The 25,227-nt window shown below is 37.6% G+C and overlaps 2 protein-coding genes across 2 annotated transcripts; one reads left to right on the top strand and one right to left on the bottom strand.

The window, feature by feature from the left end:
• Positions 1-5,372: 5,372 nt before the first annotated feature.
• Positions 5,373-22,638, bottom strand: LOC134660862 (serine/threonine-protein kinase GA29083). Its single transcript, XM_063516705.1, has 14 exons — positions 22,403-22,638; positions 22,116-22,325; positions 21,336-21,435; positions 20,429-20,617; positions 15,770-15,886; positions 13,759-13,946; positions 13,077-13,163; positions 11,856-12,007; positions 10,123-10,241; positions 9,512-9,611; positions 8,717-8,862; positions 7,872-8,021; positions 6,789-7,031; positions 5,373-5,569 (listed from the first exon to the last, which is right to left on the bottom strand). The coding sequence occupies exons 2-14, from the start codon at positions 22,322-22,324 to the stop codon at positions 5,513-5,515; spliced, it is 1,857 nt and encodes a 618-aa protein (XP_063372775.1). The 5' UTR covers position 22,325; positions 22,403-22,638; the 3' UTR covers positions 5,373-5,512.
• A 449-nt stretch (positions 22,639-23,087) lies between these two features.
• On the top strand, positions 23,088-23,912 carry LOC134661650 (ras-related protein rab7). Its single transcript, XM_063517797.1, has one exon. It carries the CDS (start codon positions 23,212-23,214, stop codon positions 23,836-23,838), a length of 627 nt encoding a protein of 208 aa, XP_063373867.1. The 5' UTR covers positions 23,088-23,211; the 3' UTR covers positions 23,839-23,912.
• Positions 23,913-25,227: the final 1,315 nt, after the last annotated feature.

The raw sequence follows: 25,227 nt of genomic DNA, 5'->3' as shown, positions 1-25,227 counted from the left end.
GTTTTAGAAATATGATTTAATTTTTTGCATAAGTATGTGGTAGCCGTGTGTCTTAACTCTTAACAGTTTCAACTTGGGTATTTTAGCGCATGCATTACATACCTATTACAGCCTATTACAAAACCTAAGTTGCATTGGTTAACAGTACCTACCTATATATTTAACAAAAGTAGTATAGTGTATGAGAACTACCGGAGAAAAGGCAAGACAACCACGCACATGATCCTAAATTGTAATCGTATTTGTTAATGTATGTTTGCCTCGACTATTATCCTTTAGGACATCGCACGACTTTATTGTAGCGTGCAGCAGTGCAGTAGCGAATATTTGCTATTTAACACCCCTCCTACTTTTCTTTACTTTGGCGTCAATTTAGCAGTGACGCATAAAGTTAATCAAACGATAAAACGGCCCCTAGCTGTATCGCTGCAAAAAGTCGCCGTGTGCTATAGTTCTTAGGCCCGAGATACACTTGTAAGTTTTATTTACGCAAGTAGGAACAAAGCTATTTGTTATAACGATATTAATCTCTCATTCTGTAGTATAGCTGTGTCCCTATTTACGTAAATAAAACTTACAAGTGTATTTTAGGCCTTAGGTACTAATGCAAAATAACGTTGACTAAAACGCTTGGGAATGGCTTTTTATTTTGAAGACTGTTATAAAGAATTTAAGTTTCTTAGACTTTCTACGCACGCATTGCTCGTTTTACTGGTTCTGTAATAATATTAAGTTTAGTGCGTAGTGCTACAAAATTCTTTAATATAGTCATGTCATAATATTCAACATAATCAGGAGATTGCGTATTATAATTTCATATCATAACTAATTGATCATTAATATAATTAGAAATAAAATAAAAACAAAAACATTCAACACCAAAATCCATAATTGCAATGCAGGCCAATACAATCATTTTTATTTGCCTGATACCAAAATACAAAATCATATTTAATACTTATACTTTCACTGGTAATTAACACTTCTACTAAGTCTCATTTTAAAAAGCCTTTGTCACACTGTACTTATAAAACTTTCATCAGATTTCGATTATTCGAGTGTCATCTCATCTTTGTGAGTGATTTGATCTAATGAATGATGAGTGGACTAAATTTGGCACACATTTCCGTGCGAGACGCTCTCGACTCTTCCATGTTGTTTGCGTCGAACTACCACTGCAGTGATCCCTAACTATCATCTAATATAAGCTACCTTACTTCTGAAGCAAACTATTTATTCAGCAAGCTACACTCTTAATTATTATATTTTATGCACACTAAAAAGAAATAAATCAAATAGAGTCATTTCATAAAATAAATCATTGTTTCATAAATATTATTTATATTAAAATTTATATAAATCTAGGTATATATTTTTCATTTGTTTAAACTGAAATGGTATCAATCATACATTAGAAAAAGAATACAGTGAGCCAACAGTAGCCAATATTTCCCTATTCAATATAATAGCTCCAGCACATTCCGAATAATACAAAAGTATTCAATTTTTAAATAATCTATAACTTCTTTTTATTTTATACAAAAACCAATTAAACACACAAGTAAATGATTGACAAGCTGTCGGTTCACCATAGTTTGTGTAATGACGTTCACACACAGTTTTAACCTTTCCTGTACGAAAAACTCTTCATTTAAATTTTAATATGTCGTATTTAACATACTGGAGCTGTCTATAATGTCTGGAAAACTCCAATAATGAAAACCAGTTCCATTCCGTTTCACCGGCAGCATAATAGACTGCAGGACACATCCAGTGTGATAAATACTTACATTAGTTATCTAAAACGACAATAAAGATTGCGAATGTCATTATATAAACCAGCCCAGTCATACGTTAAATGCTACCAAATGTTATCAGACTTTTATTCATGAATTACCATCCATTCTTCCACGCGCTATCTAGCCTTCATTTGGTTATATTTGTTTAAATATTATTTTAGAAATAATTAGCATACAATATATTTTTTTATATTAAGGGTTGTAACGCCACATGTGTTTTTTCTTTGTTCATCACGCCGTACTTCGTCACTATAGGTACTAGTGCAATAGTTCATAGTTAATTTCATTTTACGTATAATAAATTAATCTAATTACAAATTGGAGTGAAAACAATGACGTAAGCATTTGGCATTGTTATCTTGAAATTATCACGCAAAAAGAGTCTTTTAAACCCACTGAGCAAGGCCTTATCCAAATATGGTTCAACCACTTAACATGTTAAAGCACCTTTGGCGAATAAAGTAGGCCCTAAGAGGCAAGCAAAGCCCCTCTAATATTTTCTGACATAGACGGATATATGCTAACATCCACCAACAATGTTATTAAATCCTTGGACTAAAACGCGTGCTTACATTACATTAAGGCTAGGTCATGGGCTATCTAATCTATACGCATGGGTTTGATTATACGACAGGTGTGTTTCAGCCCAAGGCGCTTGGCCATGTTATACTATCACTGTCGGAGAATGACGTGGCTAGGAACTAGTTGTAGCAGTGTGGACGCATGTCTGCATTTCCGGCAATAGAGGCCTTAACAATAGCGGCGCGTTTTGCGACGATAACAATTTATGGAAAGTTTGTATTTCTCGTCACCAAAAATCTTCATAAAATACAAGCTAATACTAATAGTGATTTTGTATGAAAAATCACTAATAATATTAGCTTGTACATATTTTATTATGCAATAGGCTCCAGGAGGTGATACGGGGCATAATTCAAATGCTAGGTCAAAACATAGCACCACACCACAAGATGCAAATATAGCGTGTTGTACTTTATTATGCATCTAATTTTAACCGGCGTACGAACGCTTTTTCTTCGAGTTAAGAAGGTTAGGTATAATTTATTTAGGCTCACAAATTTCTTGTCATATTATGTTATTAAAGAGTATGCCCAAGGTTTTACATCTGTTTGGAAAAAGATATGATATGCACATGTACAGACTGCAACAGCCGAAAAATAATTAGAATGTATCTTGAAGAGACCTGATATGTACGTTGTTCGTGTATCAATTTATTAAGGACATGGGGCTCTTTAACACTAAACGAGTATGTGCGGTGCGTATGTACAGTCACGAGCAGAGCTATGTTCCCGAGCGACGTGCTTCAACTAATGTGCACTAGGGGCACTAGGTCTTATTCTCTTGACAATACAGTCGGATGCGTATCTCCGTCTACCTAGTTACTTTTGCAGGTGACTGTATTAATTCTTATGTCCCAATGCCTTAAATTAAAAACGGACAGAATTATTCGGACTTCATTATATCACATCAGTAGCAGTTATATATCTTTCAAAAATTATATACCCATATAATTATAATAAAGCCAGAAAACTTTATTTTGATACCAACATTCAACGTTAAAAATTTATATTGTATTAGAAGTAACTTTGGTATTGGTGTTATGAATTATTATTTTCAGCATATAGGGCTCCGCAGTGGTTATCAAGGCTTTAAACGCGAAGCCCGGGCAGAGCTGCTGCTCGAAGTCTATTCCCGCTAGTTTTATTGTTGTAACTACATCCATTTGTTTTCCTATAAGTACTAACAATAATTAGCGGGACCATTCTTTGCAGAAGTCACAGACAAGACATCCTCTAGACTGAGCATAGTAACGCCACCCCCTCTGCCCTTTGCCACTTAGTTACGTTACGGTAGTTTTACTCCATCTTCGAGTCAATCCCGTGCCGTGATTGGTCCGTGTCTTTGAACGGACCAATCACGGCACGGGATTCGCTCACCTCGTCCCCCCGCACCCCCGTATTTTTGGCAGCATCGGTTTCATGAAATAATTGCTCTAAACTCAGTCTAGAGGATTCCTAGTCTATGGCAGAAGTAAACACTACATTCTACAGAGTACTGATGAGTTTGATAGACCACGCAGTATCAGTAGACCTAGACCCAACTTGCAAATGCCTGCATCGATATGCGTGATTATCCCGCGATTGAATTTTTTTCTGGCACCTTTTAGCAATATTCATGTTTTTATAAGTGTAAATATCTAAAAATTTTAAAGGCTGTCAGTTCTATAAATGCCTAATATTGCCTTGCATACAGCGCTTATATTATACGCGGGGCTAGTCCGAACGGGCCCACGACGATAAATACGGTAAATATCAAACATGGCAAAATTAACAAAGTAATCAGTGATTTAGGATTAAAATGGATTCACATTTGTCACCAATAGTTCTTTTGCATTCTCTAAATACCACCAAGATGTGAATAAGATAGATAGAAAGATCGATTGATATCAACCCCAACAAGCAAATGCGAAGATTTTTAAAACATTAAAGGTAGCTCGTATGACATCGTTGATTCATTGCGAGGTATTTACCACAGTGACTGATGCGCTAGTGAGTTTATATTTTCAACCGACGTCATACAACAAATAATTTAGGATGTGACACGTGACACGGCTGCTTTGGCCGTCACATATTGACGATTTAATGGCAAACAGATCACATTCGTGGACATTTTCATTTGAACTTATAGTTAAAAGTCCGTCTTATATTATCGATGTATTGTGACGACTTAAGGTACACGACTAAATGAAAACGCCTCGTTAACCTTACTACAATGTGACAACCTTACTTCTACGTGTGTTGGTAAAGGGCAGTCACAGAGCAAGGACAATTTTGTACACTGCTCAATAGATGTCTTGCTGTCTATGTTCTTCGCGCGCAAATGTGCAATATATGAGTGAGCGAGTAATGCAGAGGTACGTATGTAAATGTATAAAAACATGTGCTTAAGCTTTGGATTCCTCCGAAAACGGTGCCGTCATATTACGGCCGCTATATAGCGTTGACTGACGTCACTAGAACGTTGTCTATGTAAACAAGATGGCGCAGTTTCCTAGACAGCGTTACGTTACGTTGACTGTCAACGTAACGTAAGATGACGGCCGTCATGACGGTGTCGATAGTTTCGTGAACGTTTTATTAGATAGCGGTGACGCCATTTTGAATAAATGACACGAAATTTGAATAAATGATTCCGTACTACGATTATTTTCCTCTTCTGATGATATTTCATCCTCCAAGTAAATTATAGATGATCAAGCAAATCTTGTCAGTAGGAAAAGGCGCGAAATTCAAATTTTCTATGGGACGTTATCCCATCACGCCTACATTTTTCAAATTTGCCGCTTTGACCTTGGTGGATGACGGTGTGTTATGACGCCGTGGTACTTTCCACATGTCGCCACCGTAAAGACGGCCGTCTTTTGCGGCCGCTATATGACGGCCGTCATATGACGGCACCGTTTTCGGAGGAATCCAAAGCTTTAGCAATGCCAGAAAACATATGCCGTCGTGTCAGCTACTCTACTTAATAAATGGCTGTTCTTTTGCACATTTACAAGTTGAATTGTAAGGCGGTAAGTATTTTGCCGTTTGACATTTACGTTATGATCGCCGTGAGGCTCGGAGGCCGGGACTGCACTACAGCTACAGGGAGCGAGGGGCGCGCGCGCGCGGTGCGGCGCCGGCGCCGCGCTATGACGAGTCCACGTCCTGCCACAGCCCCGAGTCGCAGTTCCCGTCGTAGTCCTCCTGTAACATAACACAATATTACTACATAAGTAGAATAATATTTTAGAACGTCTTCTCTGCCTGACTAAGCAATTTAACATAAAACTACTAAATATAGAATCGAAAATTCCACCAAAAATGTTATGTAATTAACCGGGACATTCATTTTAATAAGTGCAAGTAAACCCTGACGGTTTTTGATTGCCCCGCGTTTGGAGCACACAGTTAGTTAGTGTTAGTGGTTCTGGGCATTTTCCGCAAATCGACAACCATTGTGCCTATTTTGCGTGAAAACGAGGTGGCGCTACTCTAACCACCCCAGCTCCTCCATGAAACCTAGCAGTCTTTTCAGGTTGCTGACTGCCTCTTTTAGTGTGCTCGGAGTCCCTAGGTATTTGTTCCTGTATGTTTTTACCTGTTTGCAGTCTAGGAGTATGTGTTTTGTTGTTTCCTCTTCTTCCATGCACGCTCTGCACATGGAGCACACAGTATTTCACGCCCAACTTAGAGGTCGGTTACACCAAACAGTCTGTCACCGTTCAAACTATAATATCCGACCGAGATCGGACTATTTGACGAAACCGAACGTTTTGCGCTCGTTTCGACTAAAACATGATTTTTATACTGCAACCTGCCTAAACCAAAACTTCAGTCGGACGCTCGTTAAAACTTCCGCTAAATTGTATGGCTCTGAAGCTTTGGATTCCTCCGAAAACGGTGCCGTAATATGACGGCCGCTATATAGCGTTGAATGACGTCACTAGAACGTTGTCTATGTAAACAAGATGGCGCGGTTTCCTAGACGGCGTTGATTGTCAGTGTAACGTAAAAAAGCGGTGCCGTCATTTGGAAGACGGCCGTCATGACGGTGTCGATAGTTTCGTGAACGTTTTATTAGATAGCGGTGACGCCATTTTGAATAAATGACACGAAATTTGAATAAATGATTCCGTACTACGATTATTTTCCTCTTCTGATGATATTTCATCCTCCAAGTAAATTATAGATGGTCAAGCAAATCTTGTCAGTAGAAAAAGGCGCGTAATTCAAATGTTCTATGGGAAGTTATCCGTTCGCGCCTACATTTTTCAAATTTGCCGCTTTGACTTTGGTGGCTGACGGTGTGTTATGACGCCGTGGTACTTTCCACATGTCGTCACCGTAAAGACGGCCGTCATATTACGGCACCGTTTTCGGAGGAATCCAAAGCTTTATATCGCAATTCCCAAGCTTCACTGACCGACATCCACGCGTGGTCGAGTACGTCCTCGGCCGCGAAGCGCAGCTCCGGCTGCGGGCGCAGCATGTTGGCCACCAGGTCGATGGCGCCGGCCGACACGTGCCTCCACGGCAGCGCGGGGAACTCCAGCCGCCCGGACAGGATCGCGTCGAACAGCCGCTCCTGGTCGCCGTTGGGGGACGAGAACGGAGGGAAGCCGCACAACAGGATGTATAGGATCACGCCCGCCGCCCATACGTCGATCTAAACAACAAAAACTTGCATAAACCGGGACGGGTTTAACATCCTGTAGTGTGCACGCACACTCTCTCACATGTACCCTATATATACCCTAGCATAAGTATCATAGATCAGAATAAACCTATACTCCAGAGATAGTGTTTGTCTTTACGTCCCACACCACATGGCGATCCTGGCAGGATCGCCATGTGGTGTGGGACGTTAATTAAGACAACCAATCGGTTATAAGTATGTCTTTATTCTGGATAATGTTCCTAAGTGCTAGCGTATATATAATAATAAGGCTACGTAAGAGTGTGCGTGGCTTAGCGCACACTACAATCCGATCGATTATCATAAAACACAATATTTCGACGCAACATTTTCTTCTTCAAAACAAACGTCTTCATCTTCTTCAAACATTTTCTATTTTGGGGAAATGTTCCAGTAGTCGCAATACGCGGAAATTTATTATCACTACATAATATAAAACAAAGTTGTTTGCCGCTGTCTGTGTGTCTGTATGTATGCTTAGATCTTTAAAACTACGCAACGGATTTTGAAAGAGTGATTCAGGAGGAAGGTTTATGTATAATTTGTTAACCCGTGCGAAGCCAGGGCGGGTCGCTAGTAATTAATAAAACAAATATATCCAATAATTTGTCTTCCATGGTTCAGGATGAGAATACGAGATAACTTAATAACATTTTGTTAATGATATTTACAAACAAACGGCAATACATTAAGACTCGAATTTTAACGTTGTTTTGTATTAGCGTTCATAAATCATAATACAAGCGTTTTTCCTCGATTTCGTTTTTATTAGTCGAATATATGTCTGTAAGGCATTGAACTCTGTCTTACCTTTAAGCCGTAGCCAGTTTGCAAGAGGATCTCAGGTGCGACGTATGTGGGGGTCCCGCAGATGGCGCGCAGTGGCCCCATGACCTCGACGGCTAGACCAAAGTCTGCAAGCTTTAAGCCTCGTATGGTGCCGTCTGGGGCTATCTCCACCTAAAAAATATCAACACACGTTACTGGCTGTGCAAAGTGATTGGTAGCGGAACTCGGATCGTTTCCAGCATATCCATGAAATACTGTCTATTATTAGATATTCATCAAGTAACCAAAAAGTTGGGCCATATGATTAAGGGACTTAAAAGGTTGATAATCAAAACGTTGCGTCTGGGAAGCAAAGAAGATTTACGCCTTATTAAAGACAAAATGAGTTAAAAACAATTAACACACTGCTTGTATAGAAAACGACAAAACGTCATGATCATGATAATACCGGTCAAACACAAATGCTCTCTTGGGCCAATGACAAAAGAGTGTTAAATATGAAGAATTTCTTCTTCAGTCTTAAAAAGATCAAAAACAGCATACTTGGGCGTTTTTTTTGTTGTCCCCTACACTTTTTTTTCAAATTAGGGATTTTTTATGTTATTTCTACTCGGAATCACGAGCTCTTTCTATCCTAATAGGAGAAAAAAAGTTTCCTAAGGTTTTTATTTCCCTTCCGTCACCATTTTTCATAGACTTTGTATGGCGGTCGCGAAATGGAAAGATCGAAAAATGTATGGAAATTTTGGGACACTTTTTTTTCTCCTATTAGGATAGAAAGAGCTCGTGATTCTGAGTAGAAATAACATAAAAATCCCAAATTTGAAAAAAAAGTGTAGGGGACAAAAAAAAAAACGCCCACTTACCAATAGGTTTTCAGGTTTAATGTCGCGATGTACGATGGAGAGCGAATGTATGTACGCTATGGCGGATGTTAGGTGGCTGATCAGCAAGCGGGCCTGCGCTTCCGAGAACACACCGGAGGCGGTGATGTTGTCAAATAAGTCGCCACCTGAAAATACCACATTATAAACAGGTGCGTCCAGAAAGCCCAGACTTGGGTAGCGCGCCATTAACTAAGAAAGGACATTTTGTATTGCAATGTGCAACAGGCGTGCAGAGCACGAGCGTGTCGCAAAAGGCGCATTCACCAGATCTGGACACACCACAAGTATTTCATTATGTGTAAACTCAGTAGCAGAAGTACCTAAGCGAATGAGGAGTTCAAAATGAACTTTGCATGATTTTATAGGCAACTCCCAAAACTCTTATCGATGTCGTGCCTACAGTAAAATTACGTCTAATTACCTCTGCGTGCCACTTAACATCTGTCATGTATCTGGTCACTAGTTTAGAATATTATGGTAAAATCATAAACACCAGGGTCTTAAAGGTTTTTGAAATTTGCTATTTGAAAGTGCTAAAATACAAGTGTTTAAAAAAAAAAGAGCGTGTGAAGGTATTTCGACACCTCGCTCGCTTGGCCACTTCTGCTGCTGACTTTACTACTGCAATCGTTGATCCGAAATAGAGATGGTCGATATTATAATTTTTTGGAAAGCCCTCTTAAAGCTCAATAAGTATAAATATTTGTGAAGAAAATATTACCAGTTGTATCAAACAAAATATTTAAAATAAAATAGTGTGACATTGACACCGACCGCTAACAAGCTCCAGTACGAGGAAAAGCCATTCCGGCGTGTGGAACTCGTCATACAGTGTGACGATACGCGGGTGACACAGCTTTCGCATCACTCGGACCTGAAAACCATCAAGGTTATAATTACATATGAAAATGTAAGTTAAATTGGAGAATTGCGTCCATGACGTAAACGGGTTTTCTCTAGAATTTATTTACAATCACGAAACCAGTAGGTATTTATACATAGACATAGACACATTCGAAGGTAGTCCAGCGGTAATGCATTCGACTTTAAAACCGAAAGTCGCGGTTAAACTTCAGGCCCGTATACAAATGAGTTAATGAAACTTAGTACGAAAATGGCACCAAATATCATTCATCAGTCGCTTTTCGGTGAAGGAAAATATAATAAATTGGACTTTATGATAACATTCTAACACGAATAGGGATATATAATACAGGAAGTACCAACATGACATTCTAAAGTTTGACAAGCCATTTCCGTTAGAAGCAAAAGGCGGCAAATTAAAAAACATGTAGGCGCGAAGAGGGGTTGTCATCCCATGGAAAATTTGAATTTCGCGCCTTTTTCTACTGAGTGGTTCTACCAGAGTATATTTGTAAACTTACCTCTGCTGCTACATAATGCTCTTTGCCCTTGCATTTTAGCTTGTCTATTACTTTCAGAGCATACTTTTGGCCAGTCGTTTTGTTATTGCAAATGCGCACCACTGCGAAATTGCCTTCGCCTGTAACAAAACAAAACGCTTAAGGAAACGTTAAAAAACGAACGGTTTATTTACAAAACTAGAGGCCTTTTAGTCCACTCGTAGTAGAAGCTAAAGATTCCAGAAAACCAAATTATTTGATATTATTATTAACCGTTAAAAAGTTACGAAGCGAGTTGATCAGCTTGGAGTCAATATACTCAGAAGAATTTGACTAGGTAATTTGTGTTTCGAATCGTATTTAGTTTGAAATAAAGATAGGTAATTTAATAAGTAAAGGAGCACTTTTTTAGAAAAAAATATTTGCACTTTCCATTCATGATAATTACTCTTCGCGACGTCTGTGACGAGCAACTTAAGCTTTTGTTGTAGACTCCCTTCGGTGAACTTTCGAAAGCATTATTAAGTATGTATCATAAATCATAACAATCTTTAATAGCAACAAATAGATAAATATACCAATGGAGACTACTTTGATCGATGAATTATAGATTGACAATCAGAATAAAAATATAATTATTATATTATATATTTTCCTGTGGTGTCCTATTAGTCGACTGGGCACCACAGATCACCCGAGGCAGAGGCAGACCAAAAATGAGATGGCGAAGCGACCTGGACTCATTCTGTGGCGACTGGCGGGAACATGCACAAAGCCGTGACGAGTGGCGAAAGACAGGGGAGGCCTTTGCCCAGCAGTGGGACACAATATAGATAGGTTATTAAAATATATATATATATTTTCCTGTTATTCTCAATTTTGTTTTAAAGAAGGATAATCAATTTCAAAAACTGGATTTGCAGACAAAATAAATGAACAATTCTAAAAGTAACTAGTGAGGAGTGACGTGACACTAATAAACTTACTAGTTCGCTCGATATAAAATGGAAACCAAAAAGCCATTGCACGTTAGTATTTATTTATTTATTATTATTTATTTTAACTTATTTTGTAACAAGTAGTTGCAAGTAGGTAAACAATAAGATCTGCTATTTAAAAATGATTTCTTACGAATATTCTAAGGTTGGAATTCATAATTTGCCATTACATGAAACTCGAGAGCCTTCAATGATTCGTAACAATGTAATCGGATTCTATGCCACGGCCCACGTGTAAATATAAATGTATGGTGCTTATGCAGACGTAGGATTTGACGCGCTGGTGAAGCAAATATCATAATACCAGTATTTACGTATTTCGCCTAAAGTCAGGAACAACGATATTAATGTAATGATTTATGGCAACAATAAATAATTTTATAATCGTAATTTATGAACAGAAATTAGAAAAAATATTCATATTGCGGTAATTATGTCGTACATATTTAAATTAGCAAACAAACGAGCACACTCGCGTGCGCGGAGGAGATAGCAGTGTGGTCGGCATGGAACGCTACCCAGCGGCAGTGTTACGGGTTGTGGCTGTGCGCTATATTCCCAAGGCAATATGGTTTTATTATAAGATTTTATTATTTCATGTAGCCTACACATATCCATAAACCCGAACTTTAAGACCGTGAGCACGTTTTATTATAAAATGATGATCAGTTTAACCAATTAAGCGCGTGCCATAATCTTAAAGCTCCCCCCCTCTCCTCTGCATCTACTACAGCTATACAAGCCAGTGGCACTTACCTATGATGTCCCCGATGTTGTACTTGAGCCTTAGAGGCTGCGGCATAAGCGACAGGTCGATGGAGATGGGCGCATCGTCGGGCGTTTCGCCCGTCTCCGCTTTGCAGCTCGCCCCACCGGCCTTCTTTGGCATGCGCGGTGGCGTGCCTCTCCTGTTGGATCAGGTTAGTATATTAAATGCTCAGCTAAATTAACGCTTGAAAGTAATTAAATAATCACTTTTTTCACAATTCGAGGACTACTTGACAGACAAACATGCATGGTCCAAACCAGAAACTAACTAATAAAAAGTAGTAGCAATTAAAAACATTGTATTATGTATAGAGTTATAGGTGACACAGCTCAGGTAAGCAGGAAAGCACATCAAATATTATATGTTGGTAATTAATAATAATCAATCAGATTTATATAATATGTTTTCCCATTTCTTTTAATAACTTTATTTTCTTTTCCTTTTGTAAGAATTTGATATGTTTTCTGAAAGAGCTACGATTTTGTATGATTCCATGTACATATGTATATTTTCTAAATCAAATTTCTATTACACCTTATGTGTATAATTGCATGAATTCTATAGTAATTTAAATTGTATTTTTTCCCTTATTTTCTCGTAATGCATGTTAATTATAAGATGTAATTATTTTTGAAAAGATGTGTCCCGCCGAGTTTGTTGCCGGTCCCATATTGGGATACCCTCCTCCAATTGAGGGGGGATTTAAATCTTCTCGGGGCAGAGGTGTAGGGTTGGAGCCGGTCTACCTAGCTTTATTTGACGTTCATAAGCGCATTGTAATTATGCCTACTTGAATAAACTATCTTTTATCTTTTTTATCTTTACTTTCGAGTTCATATTTATGCAGCAACAACTATACTATGTCTGAACGGAAACGTCAAAGACAATGTGAAGATTTCGATAGAAGTTTGATTTAACGTTATCGATATGTTCTTGAATTCTTTATGCAACATGACCCCTTCGTTTAAGACTGAGTTTAAGATTGACTTTGTACGTTAGGTATTAACAATAGCTGATAATAACAACGATATGGTATCATCTTGTATCATGTTATGTTATGAAGCATTATTTTCACATAGTTCAATATAATTCCTTGTAAAATAAGCACATTTATGATATAGAAAATTCGTATTTTATTATAACAGGTATACAGGTATACAAATATTAAGTGCAAAGGAAATATTATGCATTAAGAGGAGTTAAGTTACCTTGTAGTTCTGGTAATGGGTGTCTTTCTGCATTGTAGCACAGCTTTACTTTCTTCAAATTCGAGTTCAAAGTCTTCCTGATTTACCCTAAAAAGATTTGAAAAAATAAAATTACGTATACAAATAATTGCGAAATCGACTGCATTCTCCCTCCATGAAAACAACTACCTAAACGAATTGTTGAAGTTGGTAAGAAAATCCCTATTAAAAATATTTAAAAATGCGAAAGGTAACTCTCTTTGTAAACTCTTTACGCTTACCGCTCAACCAATTTAAGTTTAATATGGAGATAGTTTGGGGCTCGGGAAAGGCAATATGATAGTTGTTATGAATGATGATCAAGCTGCCTCCATAAGTTAAAAATACATATTATATCATATCAATTAAATACGAAACGTAATTTACGACAAACTCTGTGGCACAACAACCTTGTTAATGCTAGAATTTTTACTCTGAAATTAAGAGTATTTTTAAGCAGCGAAGCATTTTTTTAACTATATAGGTAGGCATTTACATTATCACCCACTGTGCTCAGATTTAAGTACCTGCCGCATTATTGTTCTAATTGTCCAAAGACATTAGGGTTCAGCTCGCAGCGCATTAATATCTAAATAGTTTACTATAAATGCAGAAAGCATTAGTCTTAATAGATTTGCATCAACAGCAAGCTAGGCAATCCTACCTTTCATTTCCGTACGCAAAAAACACGTCTTCGCCTTGAAAAAACTGGTGCAATGCGGTGACGGGAGTTCCGGACTGCGTAAACACTTTCCGAACGCACCCCGTGTCCAGTTTGACGCAGTCGGTGATGGAGGCCAACGCCTGCTCTAGTGTCGGGCTGTTGCGCTTGTTCAGCAACAGTCTGCATACCTGCAGATTTTATATTGCTTAAAAGATTCATTTATTTTTGATTGACTAAGGGGCTGGCTGCGGATCGACCAAGGTGGAGATAACTTCATCAGTTTCATCCATTGACATATATATCTCAGGACTGGCCTTACGGGCAATAAGAATGGAGCATGAATGGGGCCAGTACAGCGGTGTGAAAACGCTGCAACGCCATTGGTTGATGAGTTCGCATCACGCGCGCGCGGTCCCGCGATTGGTCGCAACTAGTTGCGTTAGACTATACGATTGGCTCGAATTCGTCAGTGACACCGCTGAACTAGTACCATTTTAAGTGCACGTAAGGCCAGTCCTGAGATATATATGTCAAAAGTTTCATCACGCTGCATCGACAAGAGCCCAGCTCTTAAATTGAATGATGATGATGAAAATATATGAAATAACTGGATCAATAAGAACAGACGCACATTGAACACCAGGTAGTTATTAAAAAAAAAGTCAAGCCTTCCCACATAACTATACACTTATAAGTCTTACAACTCAAATGGTCAGCTCTACTGCGCTTCGTGTACCCGCGTCTTTGAGACAAAGTTTAGTTTTGCGAGCCGTTGACTATATGAGTTAATTCGCAAGCCATACAAAAAGATACAGATTTTATTGAGATCACTAAGGCGGTCTTCATACTGCAAGCGAATACGCATGCCGCTCCGGTGTACGAGTGGGACATCGCTATGCATACGCACATAGCGCTGTCCCAACGCATAAGGGTGACGATCGCGTTATGTGACAGACAACGACAATGACATGTAAAAATACAGAATAATAATCCGCGCTTCAAAACGACTGTCTTACACATTGTGTAACAGAAAAAAATAACAACAGCATTGTCATGTAAGAACAGAAAACGTAAAGTGCAATCTAAAAAGGCTGCCATATTTCGCTGCAGAATTTAAGGTGTTTCAATCTTGAAAGAGAAGTAGAAATTACTTTTCGAACAACAATTGTATGACTAGATCCAAAAAATGTGACATCACTCAGCGATTAAGCGTATTAAACGCTTGTTCACATACATATATGATATAACTCGCGATGCAAGACACATCCTTTTAGATACTTACATACCTACTTATCTCTACCTTAACCTATGCACCCAGAAAAAAATACAATAACACAAACGATCACTCAGCAATGTATATTAATGAAAATATTGAGACAATAATAAAAGTTGATCCATTTAATCCATTGACACTAATATGTATGTACCTAGTTGGCAATACTAGTTCCGATAGCGATCGATTTCTACAATTCTAACAGAATCGCCACTTCCAAAGCATTAGCATATGGCTAATAAAATGTAAGTAATTAAAATATTTAATTATCTATATAACAGTTTTTTTTATTATCTAAGGTCAATGTGGCTAATTCCATCATAGGGCATTTTCCGTCCACGAGCGTGTATTTCTATGATTTCGAATCGTAGAAAAAAAAACCATCTGCTTTTGATTGCTGGAATAAAAGGAATCGCTGCTTTGTGGATGAAATTATCAATTTTGTCCTTTGTTAGAGAAAAACGCTGGTAGACGGAATAGCCCCTATGACGGAATTAGTCACATTGACCTTACCTATATTCGACTAGCGACCCACCCCGGCTTCGCACGGTTAACAAATTATACATAAACCTTCCTCTTGAATCACTCTATCTATTAAAAAAAATCGCATCAAAATCCGTTGCGTAGTTTTAAAGATCTAAGCATACATACAGACAGACAGGGAAGCGGCTTTGTTTTATACTACATATGTGATAGTGATAACATGTTACTGACTCCTCTAGCCCCTCAAGTACATACCTTGCGTGGCTTTACTCCGTTCCTTATGATGGTTACGATACGTGATCGAATCAAGGTTTCCGAAGGAACCGGACTGATCCGCGCGGTCCCGTTGCTGGCTGCTAGCGCGCCGTTTGCCTGTACAAGAGAAAAAAAAACAACTATAAAAATACGTTTTATACAATTAAAATAACTAAAACTAAAAATTCCTATCAACATTTTGAGCCCTTGGTAGGGTGCCCATCACGCAGGCAGCGGTCCCGCGCTGTATTGCTATCTTGGAGCGAGAAAGCTGCCTGCGCGAGGGTCACCTTTAGCCTCCCTTAGGCGTTTGCTGAGAGCCTTGTGGAGCCCCCGTGCCCCCCTGCCCCACGAGCCTATTGGTATGGATTTGATGCTAACCAATAGCAAAAGCTTGAGTCTTGAGATCAAAGATTCATTAAATGCAACCGAGGCGTTAAATCAGGTACAGTCTGGTACAGGTTTGTATAACTTTCTGGTAGATCAGCTTATTTGTTATAGTGTTGACACTGTTTAATGTTTGACACTTTAGTATTTAGTGTTAGTTTTAGTCCAAGCTTGCATATTTTTACTTCTATAAATATTATTGTTGACATGGATTATAATGTGTACATTATTTATTTTTATGTAAAGATTATGCCCTATATATTATAATGGTTAGTTTATAACTATTCAAATAGAAGATGATTCATAATATTTGGTATTTATGTAAAATGAGCATTGTACGATACAAATAAAATTAAATAAACATAATTAAGGCGTAAAACACGTACGCAAGGTATGCAATGATTCCATTGCATTATGACAATCGCAACGCTGAAATTTGTATGCTTAGAAACATACTTGTAATGCGTTGCGCATATTTCTAAGCATTCAAATTTCCGGGATCAGATTTCTTAATGCATAGCCCCTTTGATACTGCACGGCGTTGTATGGGAACCTTGCACTTTGTGACTATGCGCTGAAACTTGGCACAGTTGATCCTTAGGCGGTCTTGAGTTGATAGAGACCGGGAGACAACGAGAGCCACCTCACATTTAGTGGGGGGGAGGGGGGGAAGTTCGTAATGTATATTCTTATGAGATAATTCTTATGAGAGAATGTATATTCTCATTTTAAGTGAATAATGTATATTCTTATGAGAATAAATGTCTTAAACCATAAACCAGAACATTGTGTGTCATAATTGTTATTTCAGATCAGCATCGTGTACTTCAGTAAATGAGTGCCGTAAATAACAGTATACTAAGAAAGACCGGCAGATAGAACACATCCCACAGACCAAAGCTACATCAGCATTATTAAAAGCCATATAATATCAAGGGGTCCATGTTTGGGGTCAGTTGGCACAAGCTCAAAATCTACCCTGTCCGTCTACTCGGGGTTGCACGAAGGTCAACAACAACTGGGAGCCTATATGGACGTATACTTGCCTGTTGCTGCAGAAGCAGGTTTAGAAATTGTCAGGTGCAAATACTGCAAATGCATAAAACAGTGCCGCGGCTGGTGCTATTGGAAAACCAGGCAGCTTAAATGTTCAGATCATCATCTTCCTCGAGTGGTCCCGGCATTTTGCCACGGCTCATGGGAGCCTGGGGTTCGCTTGGCTTGGATTTTATATCTTGTAATATATAAAATAAATGTACATTGCGTTGTTTCATTAAAAATACTACGCGCCACTTGCACCATCCCACTGACCCAGGGTTAAGCGGTTAAACCGTTAACACAGTGTCAAATTGTACTGCTAACCATGGTAACTCCAGGTTTAACCGGTTAACCCCGGGTTAGTGGGATGATGCAAGTGGCGCTAACAGACCTAAAACAATAATATATTCACCATTCGTGTGTTTAAAACAGTATCTAAACCCTACTTCACGGACGATCATGCATTGAGATCACCCTGACCCACGCTGAATATTATTTTTATCTCCCATGTTTCAACAGATTTATATATGTAATAAACTTTATATTTTTGTAAACTAGATAAATGTATCTTTACGACTATATTTTTTGTTTTGAGATTTCTGGTATACTTTTGAAAAAAAAAGGTTATTATAAAAAAAACAAAAATCCTTCTTTTAGTCCGTTCTACATTATTCATTTTTGTTTGTTAGAAAGTACATTGTTTTTGTTCTAAAAATAGATTCCTCATCCTTAATTTATCCGAAAATGATATACATATCACATGCCTAATACCTATAGCTTAGCTTAGCGGCAGCGTCGAACTTCCCTCTCTCTCAACTCAAGACCAGCTAAGAATCAATTGTGCTAAGTTTCAGCGCATAGTCACAAAGTGCAAGGTGTCGTGCAGTATCAAAGCAGCTAGCATTGCATACGTTGCGTACGTGGGCTAAGTGTGTCCCTAGCTTTAGCCCCGTGTCACCTTTGCCCTATACCCACTTAATGTAATCGGACTATACCCCATTCATTCTCGTCAGTGAGAAGTGCATTACTTATCAGCATGTCTGTGTGCGTGATGTAGGTACTAAAGTTTAGAATGGTTAAACCCTAGATTGGACCCTATAACCAGCCCTGCGTACCAGTTCACCTAAAGGTTTCAAAGTGGTTGGCGAGCTGTGATCAGAAAATAGCTATTTCTATATTAGACCCATTGTTTTTTACTTTTACAAATTTAATGGAATGGAATTTAATAAAGATATTTTTTTTTACCATACCACGGAAACAGCTAAACGAGAAAAAGTAAATAGGTACACAAAACAGAGCAATCAATGGAGTAACGACGCGCTAGCATTATTTGTATAGCACTACAGTCTACAATCAATAAGATAAGATAAAATACGTGAGTCAGCTTTTGCTTTCAGGTGAAGGGCCCATTTTTCATACGGTATTATTTTAGTAGTAGGTAGTAGTAAAACACTTTATTGTACAAAAAGAAACATAAAACATGAAAAAAACACATCATTTGTACAAAGGCGAACTTATCCCTAATCAAGTAATCATGGATCGTAACCGGTTTAAAATATAATGGTTAATACAATAATACTCTTTATTGCAAACGTCAATAAAAGAAAATAATACACAAAATTTTGCAATTTAAGTAAAAGGTAAACTGCAGGCGGTCTTATTTTGATTAGAACCACTATCAAAAGTTTTTTTTGTTCTACCTACATACTTCAGTTTTATAAAATGAATTAAACATTTAGCAACATGCATTGTATTTTTTGGAATATGTCAATCGATTCTACTTCCTGTGAAATTCAATTTTTTCTAATATTAATCCTGCTAACTACTGTAGGTACCGCAAACCCAAAACATCCTAAATGCGAAAATAAATATGACGCGCGCACAGCGAGTAAAGACGAAAACTGTCCGTACAAAAAGCGCGTGGCATGTGACGTCACAGGCCTCGTCACGACTGCTCCAAAAGTATGGAAGAAATCATGACAATTGAAAAGTACTTCAGTTTTTCGTTATTTCTTTATTTTTCTCTCGTTACAATGTTGTGACGTCTAGGTTCCCTTGTATTACAAGGTGATAAATAAAACTCAGTTGGTCAGTCATGTGCTTTGCGCCCGTCTGCACGCCATGACAGTTGACAACAGAATGTCGACTTGCAGGTAGTTCGCATTGCACTTCTATTGTGTAAACGTCACAAATGTTACAAACAAATTTCGTATTTCACATTTTTGCATTAATTCGGTGTTGTTAAACGTGTTTATGTTTAACAAAAAACATAATATAACATTTTTCATGCATGACAATTATGTAGAACACGCCAGCACCGCCTCCTAGACTTTGTGAATCAGGTCTAGCAAACGGTAAGGTAAAAATGGATTGCTCGCGGATTAGCGCGCGCACACTTGAATAAGAAATATAAGAATCGCCAAGCGAGCCAACGAGCCGTGCAATGTGCGTGATCAAAAATGCTGTAATAGCACAGGGCGGACACGCCATACATTAAAAATCATTTGCGTTTATATGTGTGCACGGCACGTCTGTACTGTACACGCGTCATTGTGTATGTATTGTGTGGGTAAGCCGCTTTACTGAGAGCACGTCAGAAGTCCGCCAGATTCATGTCGCGGGGCGAGCACGGGGCGAGGTAATGCGAGTCGGGGCGGGGCGGTGCGTGGCCGTTCTGTATGATAATACTATTACTTATTCTGTGGTAATAGTTTTAACTTATTTGTATATAATTAAAAGGCTCATCAAGTTGACTAAGACCGAAACATGATTTTGCGGGTCCACCTGCTTATAACCAGATACCAAACACCATCAAAATGCCTCTGTCAAATATGTAGATGTTTTCTTTTATTACAAAGTAATAGAATTTCATACCTGTGTTTAAAATTATAAAATACTTCTGGCGTTTTATCGCGTGGGGGGTGTTATGGGGTATGGAATTGCTCCCATTTTATTAATAAGATTCTAAATGGAGTATGTGTGTTGATAATAATATCATGATGTATGTATGTACGAGCCTCCTCCCAACCTAACCCATTTTCACCCCCATAAAGAGGTTTAGTTTTTAAAAATAATTTATCTTACTAGAGCTGTACAACATATGAAGAACTTCATAATTTAAGATGCTACCTGCAAATATTAGACTTTATATCGTCTGCAAGTTTCTAAGTAATAGAACTTTTATATAAATTAACTGTAATAGATAAATAAAGTAACTTGGAGCCTAAATCTTACCTGGATACATCGGGAATAGCTTCTGTTGATAGCTTTCAGACTTGGACTGTCACTAGGTGATTTGGGCCCACTTAATCTGAACGACTGTGGAGTCACAGCATTGGCTTCATAGTCCAATCGTTTAAATGGTTCTCCAAATCCACTGCACACATAGGATTGGCCATCTTCAAGGTCATCAAGTTTTCCTATCTATAATTAAAGGCAAAATAAGAATGTTTAGGTTAGGTATAGTCGCCTTAACTAACTATGCACCAAATTGAATAAAACTGGAGTGTGTCATACTATCATATTTATTAGAGATGCCACGAATATTCGGCAACTATTCGGTATTCGGCCACTTTGCCGAATATTCGGTATTCGGCCGAATGTTGCCTACTATTCGGCCGAATACCGAATATCTGTTGCACCAACTTAAAAAGAAAAATTGCATAATAAAAATAACCAAAAACTATTTAGGTATATTTAGAATGTGTTCTTGGAAAGTTGTTAAATACGAAGACCCTTTTTTGAGCATTTGTTGATTAAAAAACATTTTATTTTTATCATGAGTCTGTTTTGTTTGACTCTATATTCATTAATGCTGTTCAACAAAAATATATCTTAGCTAACGTCATCTAACGTTGAGCTTTGTTAGCGATCAGTTTTCATAATAATTGTGACTCAAAATGTTCGCGTGTCATGCCGAATATTCGGTATTCGGCCGAGAGAGGGGCCGAATATTCGGTATTCGGCCAAAACCACTATTCGGGGCTTCTCTAATATTTATGTATAATACTCATCATATTTTTATAGAAATTTGACATTAATGATGACATTTTTTTATTAAGAAACAAGACAATTAAATCAATTTTGGCCCATGTGCCAATTCCCAGAGATATGACGATGTAGTAGAGTTTTGTGTACTTACTTTTTTACCATCTAAAGCATATATTGTCCGGACACCACTGGGCAATGTCACATTGTCCACTAATACTCTTGTTAAATCTGCTATTAAACTATCAAAAGACCTGGAACAAAATTCATAAGTGAAGCCAAAACTAAACCAGTGTTAGTACTTGTAATATGTTGATGATTTATCAGTTAAAGAGTATGATTTGTTTCCAATTATCATATAAATAGAATAAATGTTCAAATTATATTCAGTAATATCAGTTTTTTACTTTTATCAATCTAATGCTATAATAAGGTAGACATCCCTGTGGTGATCACTCCCCAAGCCAATTGAGGTGACCTCTATTATAGAGGTGACAGCAGGGTGTCATCTATTGGGCATTGTCAAGTACAGTGGACATCAAAGATACCCCTTAGTGAAGCACAAAAGCTTAGAACAAAAATATCTGCACAACACAAAAAACGTGAAGCAACTTCTAAAGACAATTGTTTTCAAATTGATTATTACAGCCAGCAGTTGTTTGTTTTAATATTCGAGAATGGTAAATATGAAGAAATACTGTTTTTCAAATACAAGTACATGGTAACAATCCTAGTCTAATATATTATAATCTTGCCCTAACCCTATTACATTAATGGAACTATTGTTAACATTGTGGGTACTGTCCACTGTGACTAATTGCTAAATCACTGTGTGCTGCTGTATAGATAGGTATGAAGTTTAGTGAAAGTGGATGAACTTATTTGAAGTCTACAGCATGTAATTAGCACACGTTTCTAACAAATTAGTACATACCTGTATCTTTCAGGCAAGACTGGAATTATAACTCCCGAGTAGAACTTGTCACCGTTCCGAAAAAACCTTACTCGTTTTGCTTTTCGAGAAGCTGACGTTCGAAGAACTATACTACGGTGGTCTTTTCTGTTTTGCAATATTTCATTAAAATCTTTTTCGAGCTCACTAACGGAACTCGATTGACTTCCGCTCCCGCTCAAATTCTCCATCCTGAAAAGAAAGTTACAATTAAGTTACGATACGAATAACGGATTGTATTCTTTAACACGAATCAGTTTAGGCCTCACCTTTTTTCCTCCAACAATCAGCAAACCTTACTGTATGTGGATTCGAATAAAATAACTTTTGATAACGTCACATGGATAGACAAACTAGAACAAATAATTAATTAGCGGCTATGGCTTCGATAAATTTATGAATCACACGAAAAGCAGCGTAAAGCTAAGTAGGCACTATTAGGTACCTATTTTATGCGAACGGTTGGTTCATTGGCTATATAGATAGATAGTAGTGTACGAGTACGAGACATTCGTTATGACTTTAGTCGTTGAATATCAGCGATTTCAACACAGGCACTAGAACCTGGACATACAGCCAATATAATTGTCATTCTCAAAAACATGTCAAATTAATTTCATTTGTTTAATATATAAATTATAGAATTTTATTAATTTTTACAAGATTATATCCATAAAAATAAAAAAATTCGAACCGCAGCCACTAAAGCTTAGTGTTTTAGTCATACAAAAGTGTGTGAAACGAAACGTGTCAAAATCAAAAGTCAAGTGTAATCAGTTTCGTAAGAAGTTATGTACTTAAATTACTTAAAATACATTTCTTTTTGAAACATTTAAAATAAAATCCTTTCATTCAGTTAAAGCTATAATTCTAATGCATTACGCTTATATCTTTGTTAGTCTATCTACAACAAATCTACAATACCTATAACTATTTTTTTGTTAATAATTTTTCCATTGGCAGCACTCGTTCTCAGAAACAGGTGACGCATTATCAATTTTGCGTTTGTCATAAATAAGTTAAGACAAAGGGCGAGTTTTAATTGTGAATTCCGGGATATTGTAAATTTTTAAGAAACATGTCTTCTAGAAGAAAGGTCCTCCACAAAGTAATCATCTTGGGCGATAGCGGTGTGGGTAAAACATCGCTAATGAATCAGTTCGTGAACAAGAAATTCTCTAACCAGTACAAGGCAACAATAGGAGCAGATTTTCTCACGAAAGAGGTAATCGTCGATGATAGAATCATTACAATGCAGATTTGGGATACTGCCGGGCAGGAGCGTTTCCAATCATTGGGAGTGGCGTTCTATCGCGGGGCGGATTGTTGCGTCTTAGTTTTTGACGTAACTGCCCCCAACACATTTAAGTCTTTAGAGAGCTGGCGAGATGAATTCCTGATACAGGCTTCACCGCGTGACCCTGAGAATTTTCCTTTCCTCATATTAGGTAATAAGGTTGATTTGGAAAATCGCGCAGTGACTCTTAAGCGCGCACAACAATGGTGTCAGAGCAAAAATGATATCCCATTTTTTGAGACGAGTGCCAAAGAAGCTGTGAATGTGGAATTAGCATTCCAGGAAATAGCCCGCCGTGCCCTGGCCCAGGATACTGAGACGGAGCTGTACAACGAGTTCCCTGACCAGATAAAGCTGAATGCCAATGACTACAGCCGTGACCGCGAACGGGACCACTGTGCTTGCTAAACCCCACAGCATGCGACATGTGCTCCTGCTAATTGATTTCTCATTTTTTATTCATTAAATACCTATTACAAAAAGTATATTTAATATTATGGTGTAAGTAATGTCTTTCATTATGTCATTGTCTTGTAAAGATGTGTTGCAATGATAGTAATGAAATACATTGATTTGATTTGTTTGTTGAGCACATGCCACTAAAATGGTTTAATACATGTATGTAACAGTGCACTATTTTGCATTTCAATTTATGGCTCAGCTTTTATATTCATTGTCTGATCTACCTGTTCAAGGATGTACATAGATTTTACTATAATAGCAAGGTGAATTGTGTTCTTGAACATTTAATTCACTTTATTTAATGTCTTGGTCTAAGAATAATCTTAAATCCTATCTTTTGTTGTATTTGTCTAGCTCGGAATATAGTGTAAGGTCAATGTGGCTAATTCCGTCATAGAGACTATTCTGTCTACTAGTGTTTTTCTCGGACAACAAACAAAATTTATCCTTTCATCGACAAAGCAGCGATTGTGTTTAGTTTCAGCAATCAGAAGCAGATGGTTTTTTTCCTATGATTGAAAATCAAAGAGTAATATGCTACATTGACCTTACTAGTACACAGATTATACAAATGGCTTCTGGAAGTAATAAGCAATATAAAGTAGGCCTCATAGTATATTTTTATTGGAGTTGTTATATTGCACAGGGTTTTTGCACTTGATTTTTAGTTGCAATGTTAGCAATAAAATAAAGTTTGAAAAAAATTGCATGTGATGTGATCCTTATGAATAACTGAATTCAGCATACCAAACAAGTGTACTTACATCTGCAATAAATAGTTAAACAAATAGTCCAAGTAATATAAGAGGTAAAAAAATCTTGATGTACAAATAATGTTTTGATTCCTTGACTGGTTGGCTGTCATATTGAGCAATGAATAAGCTGGGGTGAGCATCTGATAATGACACTATATAGATAGCAACATTGAATATTTTCACCTGTAAATTCTGGTATAATATATTTTTAAATAGTTGTGCTGGCTATGGGCAAATTTTGTTTCATAGATGTAGATTGGTTTGATTTATAACAATGTTGCACACTGTATTTTAGTAGAACTAAACATAAAAATCAGCTGGCTTCAACTTGTTTGTAGTAAATTGCACACAAGCTGAAAATGTTTTGGTTGTTAAATACTCCTACCAACAACGTAGGGTAACATTACTATTAGAGCTCATACACATCAGTGGTTCACCATTCTAGAACTCTCAATTTACACAATGTTGTCTAATATCACCCGGTTGAACACTTTATCAACCGTTCTTGAAGACAAAGTAAGCCAAAGTAACTCCAGCTTGCCTACAAATATTTTAAACATTCTGCAACATCTAAGGAATA

This window comes from Cydia amplana, chromosome Z (genome assembly GCF_948474715.1).
Source record: "Cydia amplana chromosome Z, ilCydAmpl1.1, whole genome shotgun sequence".
In the NCBI taxonomy this organism is placed as follows: domain Eukaryota; kingdom Metazoa; phylum Arthropoda; class Insecta; order Lepidoptera; family Tortricidae; genus Cydia; species Cydia amplana.
This window is presented reverse-complemented; position numbering and strand designations above follow the sequence as displayed.